This window comes from Lithobates pipiens, unplaced genomic scaffold, assembly GCF_037356315.1.
Source record: "Lithobates pipiens isolate NorthernLeopardFrog02 unplaced genomic scaffold, aLitPip1_a1.2 Scaffold_16, whole genome shotgun sequence".
NCBI classification, from domain to species: Eukaryota; Metazoa; Chordata; class Amphibia; order Anura; family Ranidae; genus Lithobates; species Lithobates pipiens.
This window is the reverse complement of record NW_027507748.1, coordinates 460,923,143-460,945,061: the sequence shown is the minus strand read 5'-3', so window position 1 is coordinate 460,945,061 and position 21,919 is coordinate 460,923,143. Positions and strand designations below refer to the sequence as shown.

Genomic DNA, 21,919 nt, shown 5'->3' with positions numbered 1-21,919 from the left:
TTGTTTAGCAAAGAATAAAAAACCCAGTAGCACAACCAAAAGAAAGCTCTGTTTATGTGAAAAAAATTATAAAAATTTCATATGGGTACAGTGTTGCATGACCGCGCAATTGTCATTCCAAGTGCTACAGTGCTAAAAGCTAAAAATAGGTCTGGGCTGGAAGGCGGTGAAAGTGCCCGGTACACAAGTGGTTAAAGGGGCTAACTAAAGTTCTTTAGGGAGGAGATCTATTGTATATTGCTGGCTACATATAAATAGCTTTGTAGACAACTTACATGTATACTAATGTAGTGTGGCTACTAATAATATAGTAGACAGAAGAGTTTATATATATGATCATCATTATGTTTTGAATGTCCTGAGTGTCCTGGAAATCACTCATAAATTTCTCATACAGGGTTCAAAAGGCATGCCCGGTTTATATGGAATTCCAGGTTACAAAGGATATTTTGGAGATAAAGGTAAACCTGCAATATATGATATATATGTTGTATGATTTAAAAAGTACACATATAATGACTTGTATGTACATTCCTCCATCCAGGTGAAAAAGGAGATTCTATTGATTTACCAGGAGAGAGAGGGAACAAGGGCGTGATAGGTGACCATGGGTTTCCTGGTATGTGTCCCATATATTTTATCAGAATATATATGTTCATTTTTTGGTGCTTGTTTGTGAAAAAACTACATGAGACTAAAGACATGGCAATAAAAAGTGTATAATTTGTCATCGCACTCACAGCGGAAGCTACAGATAAACTGACAGTATAAACATATATACATCTTCTTATTGGCAAGTGATAACTTTTAATTACCAAAATCTATAAGGTTTGGTTATTTTTCAGCCAGTCACTTTTTAAGAGGATGAAATGTAAATTGATGAGGATGACATAAAGCTGGTTCTGGCTTCCATAATTGTGGAGGGCATTGCAAAGTTTGAATATCAGGGCAACCAAGATTTTACTACCATTGACTACTTATACATTGCAATACAAATAATATAGACCTCAGCAATAAAAACAGAACAAACATCATAGTGTGGTTTTCTACTTCTCGGAGCAAGAAGTCATCATAAAATTGGTGTTAATAAAATATACATTTCGGGAATGAAAATCTTGAAATCTTTGAAATGCATGCTGTACAAATTCTATACTGCTTTTAAAATTTGTGAACATTTTGTTGACATTGCAGGACAAAGAGGAACACATGGAGAAAAGGGATTTTCAGGAGATGGAGGTTTTCCTGGCATTGAAGGAATGAGTGGAGATCCTGGACAACCAGGACAAAAAGGAGAAAGAGGTATCTATTGAATACAAGACAAAAAATATTGTTGCCTTTGTTTTTGTAATTGGTCTTAAGCAATATTTGTCAGAATGCAACATACTACTTATTTATCTTTTGCAAAACCTGACAATATTATAGACAACTTTTATGGCCAAAGCCCTTTTTGGCCATACTTCTCCTGTGAGCCACATGAGTGCACTTTGTTCTGCACTCCTGTGAGATTAGATTGATCAGATTAAGCCCACAGCAGGCTAAATCCCACTTTTGGCTGACATCACAGAGCCGGTCCCGGTTCTGCAGGGATCTTGATAACAATGTTGAGATCCACCCAGATGCCTGACCAGCAGCTGGCTCAGCCTTTCAGTGCGCAGCTGTTCCTGCACCCACAGCCTGGTCATGTGATCATTAGATCGATGCTGCCGCCATCTAGGAGAGTATGTAGGTTTATTATTTTCCTATCTACCATTTTCCACTTCTTTTCTTTTATTGCAATTTGACTATTTTTATTTCTTATGTGGATGATGCTTATTTGGTCATTTCATTTTATTCAGGTTTACCTGGCTTGTTAGGCATACCTGGATCCCAGGGGGATCCTGGATTTCCAGGAGTCCATGGCGAAAAGGGAAGTTCTGGTATCTTTGGTTTACCGGGTCAACAAGGTAATGGAATGAAAGTTTGTAAATGCATAGCTCCCAACTGTCCCTCATTTGGAAGGACTTTACCTCTTTCGGAACCAAATCTAGCTGTCCCGCTTTCCCTCTCTGTTGTCCCTCTTTTTGGTTTGATGCGTAAACTTCTATGGAAAAAAGTGTTATACTACACTAAACCTTTAATCCAACCTTTAAATGATTGAAATTGATATTTTTGATGATGGAGAAGGCCCTGTGGATAAGGACAATTATTTTTGATTATTATTTTTTTATGGGCTATGTAAGTTGGGGCATGAGATCTTTGTGTCCCTCTTTTTCATCTCAGAAGGTTGGGAGGTAATTAAAATTTTGCAATATTAATTATAGTTATCACTCAATTTACATTTTACTTTATTCATCCTTGTTTTATAAACACATGTTCTCAGTAGAAATTAATACAGTCTATAATCAAGAAAAGTATTCCTATCATGGTCTCTAAAACAAATGCTCTGCAGACAATTGAAGTCATTAAAGTGGTTGTTACCTTTAAACAGACATTAACTGCCAGCCCCTCTAATTTAACTTAATTTTAAAACAAAGCTTGTAAATACCCTTTTTTCAGATATATTCAGGTCGGTCACGTGACTCCCAGACGCTCTCCTACTCCAATCCAGGGCTACAGCAGGAAGGGCCAAGATATCCCTCTGACACCAGCCAGGGGGGTCACATGATCGGCCGCTTAGTCCCTCCCACTGTAGCCCTGGATCAGAGTAGAATTTTCAGGAGTCACGTGACCGGGCAGAATATTGCTGAAAAAAATAGTTTTTTACAGGTTGTTTTAAAAAAACACTTAGGCTCGGTTCACACAGGGGGCGATGCGAGGCGACACGACTTGCCTCGCCGCGACCTGCCGCGACCTCAGCGGCGACTTGCAAATGACTTCTGTATAGAAGTCAATGCAAGTCGCCCCGAGGTCGCCCAAAAGTAGTACAGGAACCTTTTTTCTAAGTCGGAGCGACTCGAGTCGCTCCTCTTAGAACGGTTCCGTAGTACAGAACGGGGTCGACTTGTCAGGTCGCGGCACGGCAAGTCGTGTCGCCTCGTGTCGCCCCCTGTGTGAACCGAGCCTTAGAGTGTGTTATACCTTGATAAAAACAGAGGGTCTGGCAGTCACAATGTTTGAACGTTTCTTTTGTACTAATAGCAGCAGGAGGGGGGCAGCACACACAGACAGGGAGCTGGCAGGAGCTGACAGACAGACATGAGTGGACAGTGAGGGAAGGGTGAGGAAGATAGAGGAGAGCTGTGGATGACGGAGGCATGTAAACTGACCACGGTAGTCAGAGCTCAGCAGCCATAATTATCATGGTGAGGACACAGAGGGGGACACAGGAACTGGCAGGATCAGCCAGATTTTTACAACTTAGAGAGGGGCAGATTAGACAGCACAAGCACAGTGCTGTCCAATCTGCTATAAGGGACAGGTTTAACCTTTGATGAAGCTAGTAATGCTCTTCTTGGATTCGAATATTTCATGGCAGACTTGTGATTCTTGGGCTCCATTCACATGTGTATTCTCCCAACAAGCTGAACGTTCTCTTTTGGGTAAAATTCCGCTTTAAGCATATGTAACACTGCCCCCTTGAGGGCTGCTCAGAGTGACATTTTCATCTGCACCTCCCTGACCCTGTGAACCCTCCAGCCCACCTGACACTCTAGGTTCAGACATTTTGCAGGCACCTTTCAATGACACTCCAACAAGTTAGATAAAATAATCTCGTAGGTTTTACTAGAACAAAGATATATGGATAGGAGGATATGAATCCTGAGTGACAGCCAAGACTCAGGTGAGGAATTGCCCAAAACAGTGTAAACAGATATTAACAGATGTACTGTGTCTTATGTAATGTAATAAAGTGATCCTTGATCCTATGGGCAAGGTGTCTGTGCACAGTGTCCAAAAGATATAACAAGGCAAAAATTGTGACTGGCGGTTGGCAGCCCTCTCCCCAACTGAAGGAATCTCCCGAACAGCGATTCTGGATGAGATGTCCTTCTGTAGAACAAACTGAGATGGCCGACCAATGGCTGAACTCAGGCTGTCGTTGGATCCATCTGATGGGGTGGTGCTGCGGTAATACCTCGCAAAATGCAAACAGAGTTGGGCCCTCCGGGGGGCGGCTGGAGTTGCTCGATTGCCACCTGGTAGGCCGCAGCCCTCTTGCACAGGCGCTGTAGCGCTAAAAATAGCACCTGTAAAGAGCCTCTCCTGTGTCTCCAGTGTGAAAATCCGAGTTCACACTGGAGCTGTGCGCTTGCAGGACTTTTTTTACTGTCATCTGTTTACAGCATCTTTTCAGCACTATAGGAGCGGTGTACTTGCCGCTCCTAAAGCGCCGCTCCCCATTTAAATCAATGGGCAGCACCGGCAAAGCGCTGCCAAACCACCAGCAAAGCGTCGCTGCAGCGATGCTTTGTGGGCAGTTTTAACCCTTTTCCGGTCACTAGTGGGGGTTAAAAGCACCCGCTAGTGGCCGAATAGTGCCGCTAAAATGGCGGCAAAGCACCGCTAAAAATATCGGCGCTTTAACACTGAAGCCCCCAACGCCTCAGTGTGAAAGCACACTAAATGTTTTTTGATTGAGTACTGTCTGCATCAGAGAGAAGGGAGAGTGCAAAACTGTAAGTGCTGGAACATGGAAACTTCAAGTTAACTTTGCAGTAAAATGTATAATGTCATATTATGTTCTCCTGTCATATGCCCAGCACTCAGCTCTTCACAGAAGAATCTGCTAGGACTGCCATTGTAACATCAAATATTATAAAGACTTTTGGCATAATCTACTGAAAACTTCTATTTGCAATATACATTAAAGTGTCATACCTTGGGGTGTAGGACATGAAGAACAGTCAGCTTCGGGTAGAGCAAACTTGGGATGCTCTAAAATCACATTCCAATTCACCTACATATACAAGCAGCACCTAGTGGTAGGAACAGAGAAGTGCATGTCTAGAGAGAAGCCAGGGATGGTGTCTATTTGATAACACTGGGAAGGGAAGCTGCAGCGTGTCAGCTCAGTAACATTCCATCACTCAGGCTGCTCTGCCTTTCTGAGTGAAAGGCTCAGCCAGGAGATCGCCCAGCGCTCGCGCTCGGTATCCGTGAGCCTGCAGCCAAATGCAGAAGTATCAGGCAATTTGCGGGAGACTTGAGATGTCTGTTTATAGTTCTTACCAGAGGTTTTGGTGTTGCAGAGAGCCCTCTGGGATGTGTAGTCCAAGGATAGTTCCACAACTCCAGAATGTCTGCTTAAGAGACTACTAGTCCCACAATCTTCCCAGCTTTCCCGTTTCATATTGTATTCTGCAGCATATCCCCAGACAAAAATGTAGCATGCCCATAATGACACTCATTTCGTCCATTGGGTCTGAAGTTTCTGACAGGCCTCTCAAGCACTATATATATTGTAATGGGGAACATTGTGTGGAATCCTTTGGTGAAATCAGGGGTCGCATTTGAGGTCCCTTTTAGCTCATAAGTTGACAACCACTGCTAAAAGCTATTCTCTAAGCATTGCATAAATTGCTATATAAAATTCATACCACATATGTAACTCTTTTACAGGTTTCCCTGGATTGAGAGGACGTTCTGGACTTGATGGCTTGAAGGGTACAAAGGGGCTTAAGGGACCAGCAGGTACAAGTTACATTAATTATCTCTAGTAGAATAGCACATTTCACCCTATAATATGTTTTGTTAATATATATGCATTATTTTAAATAGGGATGGATGTCTTTGGCGTACAAGGTGTTAAAGGAACTCCTGGGCAAAAAGGTGATCAGGGAGAACAAAGCAATGTAGCTGGACTTCCTGGTAACAAAGGTGGAATAGGTGCCAGGGGAGAGCCAGGTTAGTGCAACTTTCTGTACCACTTAAACAGGTTATGTAATATTTTGATTCTGCTCTTTTAGTATTTGTGTTTGTGCAGCATGCTTACTTTCTGCAGATTCAGTTTATACTGAAAAGCAGCATGTTGGTCAAGAAAATTTGTGTTTATTGCATGCGTGTCATTCCTAGTACAGGTTATGGTCTTCTCAGGTTACTCACATTTCAGTTGTCACTTACTGGCTCATGCAAGGCTGATACATGTTTAACAGCACATTAAAAATGTCAGCTATAATGTTTGCTGCAATTTCCGACTCCATCAGATCAACATTTTGCTAAGTAGGAGTTTATTTATCATAACATTTATCCAGGACTTCACCCGAGCCTCTCCCATCCTCTGGAATTCTCTACCCCAATATGTCCAACTTTCTCCCACTTTGTATTCTTTCAGAGAATCCCTGAAAGCTCATCTTTTCAGAGAAGCCTATCTAGCCCCTCACCTAACAACTGTACATTTATTTTCTCCATCAGCACATCCCCCACACTTATTACCTCTTGTATCTCTTGACCTTCCCTCTTATATTGTAAGCTTTAATGAACAGGGCCCTCTGATTCCTACTGTATGAAAGTGTATTGTATTTGTACTGTCTCTCCTCAAGTTGTAAACTGTTGGATATAAATCCTGTATAATAATAATAATAATAATAATAACTATCAGATTATAAAACAAGTACTGTGAAAATCAGCCATATCAGTCAGTGATTTGAAATATAAACTGCTTTAGTCCACATCATTTTTACAATCATACTTGTATAGCAAAGCCCCAGGTCTCTCTAGGCCCAATAGTGACCTCCAGAGTTAGGGAGAGCTGACATCCTTCAGTGTAGAGCGAGTTACGAGGCATTGTGGGTCTAATGCAAGATGAACAGGTGGGCACCAGAAACTTTTTGAATGCAAAGAGATTTATTGTCTCTTAAACAGAACTGTGGGAGAGAGGGTTGGGGCCAAGACACCCTTAGGTAGATGCAATGTTAATTGGCAGACTCCGAGACTTCTATAGATAGACAGCTATACAGCCGGACACCACTTCTGTATAGGTAGGACTGCTGTCTCCTATGGCAACAATCTTGTAGCTCTTACTAATGGCAAAAGTATTCAACTATCTGCAACACAAACAGTTCTCTTTAACTAACACTCATTCACTGTGAGTCTTCACTCATTCAGCTCCCAGTCTCTCTCATTAGACTTTAGATCCATTAGCCAATGTATCCTCTGAGCTCTTTCACTGTAGCACTCAGTATCTTCCTCAACATCACCCCCGCCTCACTGCTGGGTACCTGACTTGGCACTCACAGATGCTCTTCAAGCTTCCCCTCTGCTGACATGTTAGGTCCCTGGTTTGGCACTCCACAAACGTCACCTCTGCTGTCCCGGCCGGGTCCCTGATTTGGCACTTCCTGAAGCTTTCCCACTTCTTCACCGTACCTGGCTGGCAAGAAGTCTGCTCTGGTACTGGCCTCAGCCTACTCACAATGGTCTCCAGTAGAAAGGTGGATGGTCCCTTAGTGGCAACAGCTTTCTTTCTACCTCCGACAACGACTGGTTTCCTGGCCAACGGAACTATTACTTCTTGTTTGACTACAAGCCCGCAGTCCCAACCCTACGCTGCTCTCCTACTTCTGGATAGGCCCGCAGACAGCCTAGCAGCCTGATGTCCCCGAGATAAGCTTTGGGATTCTGGCCTAGCAGCCTGTGGCAATACAACACATGTCCACCCAGACAGCCTTCCAGGTGAAACAGAACCCTGATAACCTGACTCAACCCAAATAAATAGGCTCTCCCAGCAGGCCAAGGGACCCAAGAAAATCCCTGCCCATTGACTGAGACACCCCATTCATTCCTAATCTGTCCTTGCAATGCCCTTGTCTTATCTAATGTCATCAGATACCCGACCACCTGGCGACAGAAGAGAGAAGTGCAGCAATTCCAGAATTAGGGTGAAATCAATTGATCTCCTACCAACTGGCCAAGGCAACTATCACTTGGCATATAAATTTAATAGTAACCCTGCCTAAACATCAGGGTGCTACATCTGCACTAGGTGAACAATATATTAAGAGTAATAGAGGGTAAATTCACATGGGTTTCATCAGAAGCCAACTGAAATTACTTAAAGTGGTTGTAAACCCTTACATATACTCAGTGAAGTGACTGGCCTCAGGTAATACACAGAGATTAAACCAATTCTCCTACATAAGTTGTACCTGTTTATCTGCAGCTATTTCTTCTCTACATCCATTTAAAGTGCTGGATTTTAAAGCTTGTCTGAGAGTTCAGAAAAAAAGGAGGTGGAGCGCTAAAGTTACACTCTGCAGAGCTCAGTGAGGAGAGCTCTGAGAGGTCATTGGAGGGAAGAGACACACACCCCTTCCACACAACACACAGGAACAGAGCTGAGGCTGTCAATCAGCTGGAGGTCCAACCCCACCACCATTTTCCTCTTGGTGTCTGCTGATATGCTTTCTTCATATTTCATGTCCGAGCTGTCACATATAACAATGTCATTTACATCAATGCCATTCATTATGATGCCAAAATCAGTAGTGAATAATATATTTAGTTTGTATAAAATCAGCAGATAATTCAAATGCATCATTGTATCAGAACAGAGGGCCTAAAAAAAGCACTCAAATCAAACCCTGAATATTCCTGTAGACTGTGCTGAAAAACATTCAAAAACTATGATAGTCAGATGACCCAGCCAATTTCAGGTTGATTCTGTGATTATTACATGAGTAGCTTCATTTAACATCTTTAGTGAAAAATGTAAATGGAACCGACGAGCTGGGTTTGTTTTCTCAATTTGTTGATTTGATTGGGCCCTTGGGTTATACATTGTTCTGGTTAAAAATCATTTGGTAATGAGTTTGTGCATGCGTTAATGTCTATGAAGTTTTGTACTCTAGTACACACATGCACTATTCCATTTAAGTTGTTACTAAACCTACAACAGCAAATCCGTCTGTATTTGCAGTAAAGCATGCTTGTTATAGCCGCTGTGGCGTCTAAGTGGTTAATCCTCTGAATTGTGTAAAAAGACAGTTTGATCCTGTCCTCTCTGATCCGCCCCTTATTTTACTGTCCCCAATCCATCTGCAGAGCCTTGGGGACACTCTGCACATGCTCAGTTTGGTTTGTATTGCTAGAGAGTTTTTTTTTTTTCTTGGGAGGGAGCATGTGATCAGCACAGTTCAGAAAGAAAGTCAGAGGTCATGCAGATTCATATGTCAGTCAGATGAGAATGGAAAATCTTCCTGCAAGCTTTAACTAGTGCTTGACCAGACTCTGATAGAAATCACAAGACTGCTATATAATGCTTATGAGAAAAGATATTTAGCAATTTACATTTACTAAAATAATTGCATTTCCATGTTATATGTACAGTGGGAGACCAGATATAGTGAATGCAGGGTCCTGGGTTACATAACACTTTAAAAACAGTTAATAAAATTGTATTATGGTATTAAAATATTATTATTATTATTATTATTATTATGTAACTGATTGCTACATTATAAGTTACACATATTGATAATAAAAGTTTCAAATCTCTATTGGTTTTAGGTTTAGCAGGCGTAACTGGTTTGCCTGGATTACATGGAGTTCGTGGACTTCCAGGTGCATCAAATGTGTCCGGAATCCCAGGAGATACTGGGCCTGCAGGGCCTACTGGACAGCCAGGTAGCTTTTTTTCTTTGAGACAGCTTTTCTCAGTCTTTTTATTGCAGGACCCTTGAAAGATTGCAAATGAAAATATATATTAGTGCGCTAAAAAAATTATAAATGATCAAAAAATTGAATTAAACACAATAATTAAACACAATAATGTGTCTACACTTCACATGGATTTATAGGGTACACCCTTTTCTCATATCCACGAAAAAGTGCTCTTGTGCATGATTATGTGCAAAAACTTGCATATATAAAGTGCCCAATGTGCAAAAAATATTAATCTTAAAATGTGATCACTTGTGTAAATTCTCAAAAAATTGCTTTAGGTGCTACAAGTGCACAATTCATAAAAAAATACCAAAGGAAAAAAAATCAATTCACATAAACTTAAAATACATTGACATCACATATTGTATAGTGTGTGGGCTTCATACAATCAATGATAAGGGGCTCTCGTGCATAAATGCGTCAGAATAACAATGAGAAAGATCTCAATCAATAATAAATTGATCTTGTGCATAAAAAGTGTCAAGATAACAATCAGCAGCAATATCAATGAACTTTTTCCATCTTGTGTCAAGCAGACTGATAGCACAGCAAGAACTTGTTCACTTCATGCAGAACACCACTGCAACCGAAAAGCTTCACGTCACTTGGCTCCTCCTCCCGACGCGTTGCGTCACAGGTCACGTGATGTTTTCAAGGAAACTGACAGTTCCCTTGAAAATGTCTGCTCCATGATAAGTTCCACCTAAGCTGGGTTTTAAAAGATAAAACACAGGGGCAACAAAGTGGCCATTTGCTACAACTGGATACAAAAGTAATTCAGCATCAGTTTAGCCAAGTCAGGGAGCCCAATGTCCACAGACATGTTACATGCTGATGACTTCCTGGGGACTTGTGTATTACTTTGATAGAAGTATAGAATAGAAGTCGGATAGAATTCGCCTTGAAGTAGTACAGGAATCTTTTATAAAGTTGGAGCGACTTCAGTAGTGCTAATTAAGACAGCTCTCATTGACTAACATGGGATTTATGATTTCACGTGACTTGGGGTCTCACAAGTCGGATTCCAAGTTGTGGCAGTGTGAACTGAGCCTTAGCCTAGGTTCACATTGCTGCGGGTTAGAAATCATGTTTTTCAGCTTAACTTGCATGATTTCAATCCGGCAATGCAGTCCAACTTCGGGGGCGATTTGACAGACATCTGTGCAGTACAGGAACTACTTTTGGGAATCGTTTCGGACGGTGCTATTGCCGACAATAGCTGCCGATTTGGCATGCGATTTAACATCCCATGCCAAATAGTACCAATGTGAGGCTAGGCTAAACCTAACTTGCAAAACAGTAGTGACTCTTTGATAGTATTTATCCTTAAATCTGATAACATTGGGCTATATAATTATTTAAAACAGTAGTAAATTGCCTACATGGTATGTGCTAATATACAGTAGGTGGTCAAGTATATTCATACCATATGGGGGAACATTGCAGAAGCTAGACACCACACTTTAGCTAAAAAAATTGTAAATATGTATATAGCTGACAATACAAAGAAAGAGAAAGTCATGGTAACGTCACACATTCTGACTTCTTTATGAGAATAGGCAAATCTTTTCCATGACAGAGATCTGTCTACATATGGCCGGCTGTACCATTTGAAGGATTTCTGTGAGAAACTGAAAAGCATAATCAGAGTAACCAGTATTTAATACATGTTTCTTGGATTTGTTTTCAGGCTATCCAGGGCCGCAAGGAAGACCAGGTGTGTCCGCTCAACCTGGTGCGAAAGGAGAGCCAGGACCATTTGGAATACCAGGATTTGTTGGTGAGAGAGGAGCTCCTGGTGACAGAGGATCGCAAGGGTTTACTGGGATTCCTGGTTACCCTGGGTTGAAAGGTAGTGTGGACTATCAATATCCTGCTGTTCCTAACCTTTTTTTGTAATGCTGCCCTGCATAATAATGTTTTTTATTTTAATATCAAAAGGTCAGAAAGGTGAACAGGGCATTATTGGGCACTTTGGAGTACCTGGACTTTCAGGAGACACAGGGCCTAAAGGACCAAAAGGTGACAGAGGGGCTACAGGTCAGTACCAAAACAATTTTACAAAATCTGTGCTTGGAATGTATTTGTAGTCATGTTTTCTATAAAAATTATGTTTTTGAACCAGTTATTAGGAACTTACCACACTGGAAGCACCACTATGTAAAATGACATCCCCAAACATTGTTTCTTGAATTCTATGGCCACCTTAAAAAAAAATGAAGGCCTATATGACAGAAACACTACATGAATAGAAAATGAACACAAAATTGTTGAATCTTGCTAATAAAAACAATTTGGTTTTCGGAAAAAAATTAAAATGGCAGTTTCAGCTTATTTTCCTTCCTCCGGGTTTAATGACCAGCCCCCAAATTTCTATAGGTATATTGTTAAATAGAAAAAATAAAGGGGAGAGAGGCAGCCTACCTGCCTAGGGTTTTGTTTCCTCAGCCTTCTGAAGAACTCCTTGTTTTGTACCTCCATTAAATTTTTCTTAAACTGGTGTTCTTCAAACATCCAGTCCCAAGCCTGTGATGCAGACATGTATTTTCAACTTCTTTCAACACTTTCTATCAAAGACCTTCTGCAGTCTCCCTGTGTACAGCACTGATGCAAATACAAAAAAAAAAAACTCTGTACTCTCTATAATGATATTATGCAATGTGGAGCTCTCCTCTAAATGCTACACTGCACCTATATTATAATTTTAGTGCATTTATAGACTATAAGCACAGCAATTGTGTCAATTTAATACTTACATGAAAACATCAGTTTTGGTTACAAAAACAAACACTCATATGTATTGGGGTTGATTTACCAAAATTGGAGAGTGCAAAATATGGTGCAGCTGTACATGGTAGCCAATCAGCTTATTACTTAAGCTTTGACAATAAAACCTGGAAGCTGATTGGTTTCTATACAGAGCTGCACCAAATTTTACACTCTACAGTTTTAGTAAATCAATCCCATTGGGGAAGATTTACTAAAGCTGGTGCACACAGAATCTGGTGTAGCTGTGCATAGTAACCAATCAGCTTCAAGATTTTATTGTCAAAGTTTAATTGAACAAGCTGAAGGTTACTATGCAGAGCTGCACCAGATTCTATGTGCACCAGTTTTAGCAAATCTCTCCCATTGTGTCCAAAACAATCCCATGTCGTAAATGTAACAATGTGTCTATAAATAAAATGTATATTTATGGATGTATTGCTACGTTTATTAAATAAGATTATTATTGACATAATGTATATTATAGTATTGTAGGATTTGTGAGGTTTTGTAAACCAAATGGGTTTTGTTGTGAGAATAGTATTTAATAGGTTAATAGGATTGCACTCACTGATGCAAACTAATTGTGCACATTCAGATCATTAAAAAAAAAGAGCCTTTTATGTCTGCTAATGGGAAAATTTGTCAAAAACCTAGATTCCAGTAAACTAAGTCAGCCACATGTCTTTGGCATATTTTAATCAGATTTGTATTAGAAACGTACAAATTGATTTTCTTTACTACCGGAATTATTCTGTAAATGCAACTATAATATCTGACTTTTTTTTTTTACTGATGACATATAATACTGTATATATATATATATATATATATATATATATATATATATATACACACACACACAGTGTTTGTATACATACACATATATAGCATTTACTGTACAGTCATATATATACATACATACATACATACACTGAGCAAAATTGTAAACGCAACACTTTTCTATTTGCCCCTATTTATCATGAGCTGAACTTAAAGATCTACAACTTTTTCTATGTACACAAAAGGCCCATTTCTCTCAAATATTGTTTATAAATTTGTATTAGTGAGCACTTCTCCTTTGTCGATATAATCCATCCACCTCACAGGTGTGGCATACCAAGATGCTGATTAGACAGCATGATTATTGCACAGGTGTGCCTTATGCCACATACACATGATCGGAATTTCGGCCAGCAAAAGAATGATGAGAGCTTTTCATCAGAAAATGCGACCGTGTGTATGCTCCATCGGAATTTAGCTGGCCGAATTCCCACTAGCAAACATTTGAGAGCATGTTCTCAATTTTTCCAACGGAAGAACTTTCTATCGGAAATTCCGATCGTGTGTATGCAATTCCGACGTGCAAAAACTCACGCATGCTCAGATTCCACTACAAGATAGAAGCTATTGGCTACTGGCTATTGAACTTCCTTTTTCTAGTCCCGTTGTAAGTGTTGTACATCACCGCATTCTTGACAGTCGGAAATTGGTGTGGCCATGTGTATGCAAGCAAGTCAGAAACTGTCTCAGGGAAGCTGATCTGCATGCTCGTCGTCCTCATCGGGGTCTCGACCTGACTGCAGTTCGTCATCATAACTGACTTGAGTGGGTAAATTCCCAGTTCATGCATGGCCAGCATACTCACTGGACATGTCACCCACTGAGCTTGTTTGGGATCCTCTGGATCGGCGTATACGACAGCGTGTTCCAGTTCCTTCCAATATCCAGCGACTTCGCACAGCCATTGAAGAGGAATGGACCAACATTCCACAGGCCACAATCAACAACCTGATCAACTCTATGCAAAGGAGATGTGCTGCACTGCGTGAGGCAAATGGTGGTCACACCAGATACTGACTGGTTTTCGGGACCCCCCCCCAATACAGTAAAACTGCACGTTCTAGAGTGGCCTTTTATTGTGACCAGCCTAAGGCACACCTGTGCAATAATCATACTGTCTAATCAGCATCTTGATATACCACACCTGTGAGGTGGATGGATTATCACTGTAAGGATGGGTTCACACTGGAGCGATGCAGGAACGCCGCGAATCTGCTGCGTTTTCCCGCATCACATGCCTCCCGCCGGCAGTTCACACTGCCCTAAGCGGACTGCTGGGAGTGTCAGTGAAATGTTAATGACACCCCCAGATCAGTTCGCATATCGCAGTGCGATCTGCAAACTCGGACAGAAATCGGATCGCATGGTGTGAACACCCATGCGATCCGATTCTGCTGCGGAACAAAAAAAGGGTCCCATGCGAGTTTGCGATGGGTGCGATGCAAATTCAGCCATACTATCTGTATGGCGGAACTCGCATCGCACAGAGATCGGATGTGATTTGCACTGCAGTGCGGTGCGAATCACATCCGTTTCTCGCTGCCGCAGCGGTGTGCACCCAGCCTAAAGGAGAAGTGCTCACTAACACAGATTTAGACAGATTTGTGAACAATATTTGAGAGAAATAGGCCTTGGACATGGCTCTGTAATAAGAGGTAAGGAGAACAATTAACAATATATTCCCCAATGTTTAAACTTATGGCAAAAATGAGAATGCTAAATATTATTATGCACTATTTCATATTTACTTACTAATTCACTAAATAGAACAAATATTTTTTAACAATTGTATTTATTGTCCTAACCATAGAAAAATAAATACATATTTTTTTCTTTTTAAAAGGTCTACAGGGTGCTCCTGGACAGCCGGGATTACCTCCAGTGCCCTTGCACATGAAAGTGGACTCAGGTCCTGTTGGTGCATTTGGAATTGTTGGTCCACAAGGCATTCCAGGTGATATGGGACCTCGGGGTCCTGAAGGTGCTAAAGGTATGGCAGTTTCAAGGACATTAAATGTCATGCATTTGCAATGCAATGTGAGACAGTGTTACCAGTATGTTTCAACAGTTGACATCTTTTACACGTGTATGAAAAAACTATCTGTGATATATTTACCAACTAGTAAGATTCTGCCCCGCAGACATAAAATCGAGAATCTGATTTTAATGAACAACAAAAACATTCCTCGAAATGAAATGTTAAAATGTGTAACCTTCAATAAATGTAATATCTATGCAAAATGCTGATAATATCTAAACCAGGTAGGACATTCAGCTATTGAAATATATTGAACATGGAGGCAAATCTTTCTTGAGATGCAGTTCATTTATGCTCTGTTAATCTTTCATGTTCAATATAGAGTATTAGTAAATATGTATACTTTTAGGAGCAGACAATAAACAATAGGATTTTGAAATCTTTAAAAAGGGTATCTGTTTTGCAGGTGTTCAGGGTCCACAGGGTAAGGTAGGAGTACCTGGAATACCTGGAAGGTCTGCTGCCCCTGGTGTGAGAGGAGACATGGGTTCAATGGGACAAAGAGGACCTACAGGAGCTATTGGTATGTACATCATCTTTGACTGTTATCCAATAACTTGCTGGACTGAGTGCCAATGAAGAAAAAAAGGTATAATATTTAAGTATTGCTTGTCATTAGGTTGCATCACGCTTTTATTGTAAAAATAATAACTTTGTATTTTGCACTAGACCACTTGATAAAAACGTATGTTGATCAGTATGCAGTGCAAGTTAAAACTACATCTACAATCCTGTTTATAAAAAAAATGAATATACTGTATAGAGCATAAAAAGGAACCCAGTCAATGTTATAAAACTTGAAGATGACCTCTTTGTACATACCCCTATACAAAGACTGTAATATAAAAACGAATACAGGCAGAGGCAGACTAATGCTGCCTGATTGTCAGTTAGATATAGTCAGTGGATAGGAAGTCATGTTATTGTGATAGCCTGGCAGGAAATTGTCACTGTGATTTCCTCTATGACTGAGATCAGCATATGACTGACTGGTCAGCACTAGAGCAAAGTGGGGCCATGGCAGTTGTGAAATCATGAAATTGTCATTCTGTGTTTAGTTTTAGTGCACATATGTACAAGTCTAACCCTTTGCAATCTTACTAATATACATCTATGTACACACGGAAAAACATCATGTCACTTTCTCTTGTGTTTTGTAGGATCTTCAGGTGTACCTGGTAGTGCTGGACATCCAGGGATGCCAGGAAGAAGTGTGAACATTGGCTATCTTCTAGTGAAACACAGCCAGACTGATCAAGAGCCAATGTGTCCTGTCGGCATGGCCAAATTATGGAGTGGATACAGTCTATTGTATTTTGAAGGACAAGAGAAAGCACACAATCAAGACCTAGGTACATTACCCTATGTATTTTGCAATATTTTATATAATTGGGATGTTAAGTCAGGTCTATGAGATTTTCATAAAACTGACGGAAAATGGTACTAACGGTAAAATTGAAAATGACATATATGATGCAGCCTTCCCCCGTAAATTAGTTTCAGATTTCTTTAACAGACTAAACCATGCAGAAAAAGTGGCAATTAAATGGTTAAAACAAACCATTTAACACTGACAAGGATTCTTAAAATTGACAGTTTTTCTTTTTATTTATGTGAAACCTTTATCCCAAAAAGCAAAAGAAAAAACGATTTTTGCACCTGCCTAAAAAGTATTAGCTAGAATTATGCTTATGCTTTAATTAGTTAGTCATTTATGTAAAGTCAATCTAACACTACACTATGCACCACAATGAACCAGAAAATACAGTATACTAGCCCTATTTTAGTATATTACTGTTCATTATGGTGAGTTGCAATGCAGGTTCATCCATTCAGTGCATCGATTTCGGATAGCACTGAAACATTACTAATGCTGATTTACTAATACTACTACATTAGTAATAGGTGTGAAGCCGGCCAAACACTTTCACTGATGTGCGCTTATGAGGCGGCACTGATAGGCTGCACTGATGAGGTGGCCCTTATTGGCACTGATGCCGGCCCAACACTTTACATCCCTAAAACTTAACCTTGACTTCACCCTTAAAGTGATTGTAAATGATCACTTTGTAAAACAACCCATTCAGTTTAGCCACTTCAGCCCCGGAAGAATTTACCCCCTTCTGGACCAGAGCACTTTTTGCGATTCGGCACTGCGTCGCTTTAACTGACAATTGCGCGGTCGTGCGGCGTGGCTTCAAAACAAAATTGACGTCCTTTTTTCCCCACAAATAGAGCTTTCTTTTGGTGGTATTTGATCACCCCTGTGGTTTTTATTTTTTTGCGCTATAAACGCGCAAAAGTTATAGCGTTTACAAAATAGGGGAGTTTTATGGCATTTTTATTACTAATTACTAGTAATGGCAGCGATCAGCGATTTTTAGCGTGACTGCGACATTATGGCGGACAACTCAGACATTATTGGGACCATTGTCATTTATACAGCAATCAGTGCTATACAAATGCACTGATTCCTGTGTAAATGACACTGCCAATGAAGGGGTTATCTACTAGGGGGCAGTGTAGGGATTAAGTGCGTCCTGGGGAATGTTTCTAACTGTGGGGGGGGCATGGCTACGGTGACACATCACTGATCTCTGCTCCCGATCATAGGGAGCAGAGATCATTAACACTGTCACTAGGCAGAACGGGGAGATACTTGTTTACATTAGCATCTCCCCGTGAGACGATCCCCACAGCGATCGAGTCTGCGGTACCTGCAACCTGAATCATGGAGCTTGCCGCGGGCATGCCCGCAGGCCGCCTCTTAAAGGGCAATGTACAGGTACGTTAGTTTGCCTATACGTGCTTATTGTGGTCAGTTTCTAATAGTAAACAGAGGGACTGGCAGGAATACCAGGTATTTCACACAAAGGAAGCAATACAAAGAGAACAGGATACTTTCTCATACAAGTACATGGTACAGCAGGCACATATCAGAAATATGAAATGTTGGGTTTACATACTCTTTAACTAAACCACTTACCGAAACCTGGTATTGGTGCAACACCAAAACAAAGATGCCAAAAATCACTGTGAAGGACCAGTGCATTTTGAAACAATTGGGAACATATTTTTTTAAAGCGGAGCTCCACCCAAAAGGGCAAGCTCCGCTTATGTGCCTCCTCCCCCCCTCCGCTGCCACATTTGGCACCTTTCGGGGGGGGGGGGAGCGGGAATCTGGTTTTGACGGGTACCCGCTCCCACTTCTGGCTGACTTCGCCAACTTTGGCCCCCCTCCTCTTTACCCTGCCGCCGGGTCATTCACAAAGCACAGCACGGTTCGCGCAAGAGTAGGGAACCGGCTGTGCAGCCGCAAGGCTTCTCCGTTGGTTTGCCTTACCTGAGATGGTGGCGGCAGCACCTGAGAGTTGATTGAAAAATCGGCTTGGGTGAAGACACCACTGGATTCGTGGACAGGTGTCCTAATATTAAAAGTCAGCAGCTACAGTATTAGTAGCTACTGACTTTTATATTTTCCTGAAGGAGCCTGAAGCTCTACTTTAAACAGTGAATTTGATATTTGCTACTTAATAAATAAGTCCATTAGTATAAAATCTGGTCCCATGACACTTTGGTTCTGAGTCATGTGATTTGAAATCAGACTGCAAGGCTACATTTACACTTGAGCTTGAGCTTATTTTAAGCGCCTTGGGAGCATTTTTATACATGTCTGTACATGCATTTTTCTTCAGACGTCTGAATCTTGAGCATTTTTGGTTTTAGCCAATAGAAAGTTAGTACTACTAGGAGAAGGATAGGCAACAAATTCCACAAAAAAAAAATTACTATATATATTTTTTTAGGGCACTCCAACCGAAGTCTATAGGGACCAAAAACCTATGCCTCTTCCTCAAAGAAGCACATGTACTATTTCAAGCTTTGAGCAACATGCTTCAAAAGACACTAAAGCCCCATACACACTATCAGTTTTTCTGCTGAGTTTTTCCTTCAGATTTACCAAAACCATATAATATGAGGTCAAACCTTAGGAGTTTCAATGTGTATGCAATCAGGCAGGCCCTTCCACTACATGGTTTTGGTAAACCTGATGGAAAAACTGAAGAGTGCAAAATCTGGTGCAGCTCTGCATAGAAACTAATGAACTTCTAACTGCAGCTTGTTCAATTAAAGTGGTTCTGCACCTTAAAAAAAATATATTAAAAGCCAGCAGCTACAAATATTGCAGCTGCTGACTTTTAATAAATGGACACTTACCTGTCCCAGGGTCCAGCGATGTCGGCGGCAGTTGACGAGCGATCGCTCGTCTCTCTGCTGCCCCCGCCGCCATCCTCTGTCAGGGAATCGGGAAGTGAAGCGTTGCGGCTTCACTGCCCGGTTCCCTACTGCGCATGCACGAGTCGCGCTGCTCGTCTCTGCTGGTCCCCGCTGTGTCCTGGGAACTGTGTGTTTCCCAGAACACAACGGGGGGCAGGGCATGTGCGGCAGTCTGTCCCGGAAGTGGGTGCAGATACCTGGATTATCCAGGTAACTGCACCCCCTCCCCCCTGAAAGGTGCCGATTGTGGCACCGGGGGGTGGGGGTCAGATGAGCGGAACTTCCACTTTAGGGTGGAGAACCGCTTTAAGCTTTGACAAAACATCCTGTAAGCTGATTTATATTTATGATTTATAAACAGAGCTGCACCAGATTTTGCACTCTCCGGTTTTAGTAAATCAACCCCAATGCTCACGTACCATAGGATGCAATGAGAACCCTTATGTTGAGCATTGAAGTGCTTCTAGACAAGCACTTCAAATCACTCAGGTGTGAATCGGGGCTTAAGGCCTCATGTACACTGATGCTGGTAAAGGGACATTCAGAGGCAGTTGGATGCTTTTTTCAGCTGCCCCTGAACTCACCCAGTGTTATCTTATGTGTATATGTACACAGGTTCGTTTAATGTTGTTTTTAGGCAGTTGAGTTTAGAGGCCTTTTTTGGAAAGCAAAAAAATGAGTTCAGATGCTGAGTTTAGAGGCATGTCAAGCGACAAATGCAGCAACTCGCAGTTAGCCGTGTTTCGTTTACAGGCATTTTTCATTTTTGGCTATTTAAAAAAAAATATATATATATCTATATATATCTATATATATCTATCTATATCTATATATATATATATATATATATATTCAAACGCGGATAAATGCGGCAAAACTGACGTTTTAAATGTGGGTTACTATCTGTCAAGATAGGTTGTTCAGGAAAGGTTGTAAAAACATCCCATGTACATTAAGCCTAGTATACACTAGTAATTTTTTTGTTCAGCCAAGTAAGGTTGAAAGAAAAAAAAACTGACAGCTCAGGTCAGAGCCGCAGTAGTAACACTCCGATGTTAGTACAACGATCTCCCCTGCTGTGCTAGTGTGTTCTGACAGAAGGATGGCCCCACCCCCTGCCAGAACACTCGAATTGACCGGCAGACCTTTTTGGTCATGCCCCATCGCCAGAAGCTGGTCAAAGGCCCGACATTCACCCCAATATTCGGCCTATGTGTACTAGGCTTTAGGGTGCTATTACCTAATTTTAGGCCTTGACTGTAGCAGAATCTTCATTCCACTGAAGACTCTAATATAAGGAAGGTCAAGCCATTTTGGATCTGGGATACATGACCTGGAACTGAAGTTTAACAGACTTAGATGTGGTGAAAGCATGTTTTTAACTTTTTTTCCTTATATTTATCTGGTGATTCTAGCAGTAAAACACTTCCTGTCCTAGGGTGACAATGCTAGCCGTGTTATCACCCTAGTATCATCTCCATAGTATAGTGTTTGGTGGAGAGAAATGGGAGCAATGCTAAGAGTGCAGTAGAGGTAGACAACCCAGAACATGATCAACTCACAAGCCTTGTGGCAGCATCCATGGAATATTTTTTGCAATAATAATGTATGATTTAATGCACAAAATACAAGTGATCAATCTATTCGTTACAGTTTGTCATAGTTTACAAAAATAAAATCCCCGGTATCTTGAAAATTAAACCACAGATATTTTGTTTCATCAGGTCTCGCTGGATCTTGCTTGCAGCGGTTCAGTACAATGCCTTTCCTGTACTGCAACCCAGGTGATGTGTGCTACTACGCCAGCCGTAATGACAAATCCTATTGGCTGTCAACCACTGCTCCTCTTCCAATGATGCCTGTGGTTGAAGATGAAATCAAGCCTTACATAAGTCGTTGTACGGTCTGTGAGGCTCCTGCAGTAGCAATTGCTGTTCACAGCCAAGATAGCTCCATCCCGTTCTGCCCAGAGGGCTGGCGAAGCTTGTGGATTGGATATTCATTTCTTATGGTATTTCATTTCTTTACCCTTACTTTTTTCATTTACAAAGCAACCCTATGTACGTGTAACAAGTATTAGTACATCGTTTAACTGTGGCACTTTGGTAAGATCAGGCAAGAAGTTTCTCCTCTCCATTTATCTAGTAATCATCTTCAGGTTTTTTTTTTTATTAGATCCTTGTGAAAGAGTAGGCATACATAATAAAATAGAATCACAGATTGCACAAGCGCAGGAGAACAAGACAGATAATACAATTTACTAAAAGGAGTTATCGTGTGCTGTATTTTGTATTATTTGTCAGAACAATGGAACCATGACCATGTAGGAACAGTAGGTGCAGGCATATAAGAGGCAGTTTTAAAACTGAACTCTGTGAAACACACTTGAAAGTCTTATTTTAGAGCTGTTTTACC

At 41.0% G+C, this 21,919-nt stretch overlaps 1 protein-coding gene across 1 annotated transcript in view; it reads left to right on the top strand.

The window, feature by feature from the left end:
- COL4A2 (collagen type IV alpha 2 chain) overlaps positions 1 to 21,919 on the top strand; it is a 269,480-nt gene that overhangs the window by 238,025 nt on the left and 9,536 nt on the right. The window contains exons 36-48 of the mRNA XM_077482894.1: positions 398 to 461; positions 545 to 619; positions 1,192 to 1,299; positions 1,836 to 1,943; positions 5,539 to 5,610; positions 5,698 to 5,823; positions 9,424 to 9,540; positions 11,270 to 11,431; positions 11,521 to 11,619; positions 15,032 to 15,178; positions 15,633 to 15,749; positions 16,387 to 16,578; positions 21,229 to 21,515. Of these exons, the coding sequence (XP_077339020.1) occupies positions 398 to 461; positions 545 to 619; positions 1,192 to 1,299; positions 1,836 to 1,943; positions 5,539 to 5,610; positions 5,698 to 5,823; positions 9,424 to 9,540; positions 11,270 to 11,431; positions 11,521 to 11,619; positions 15,032 to 15,178; positions 15,633 to 15,749; positions 16,387 to 16,578; positions 21,229 to 21,515 (1,674 nt within the window). The remainder of the gene's footprint in view (positions 1 to 397; positions 462 to 544; positions 620 to 1,191; positions 1,300 to 1,835; positions 1,944 to 5,538; positions 5,611 to 5,697; positions 5,824 to 9,423; positions 9,541 to 11,269; positions 11,432 to 11,520; positions 11,620 to 15,031; positions 15,179 to 15,632; positions 15,750 to 16,386; positions 16,579 to 21,228; positions 21,516 to 21,919) is intronic.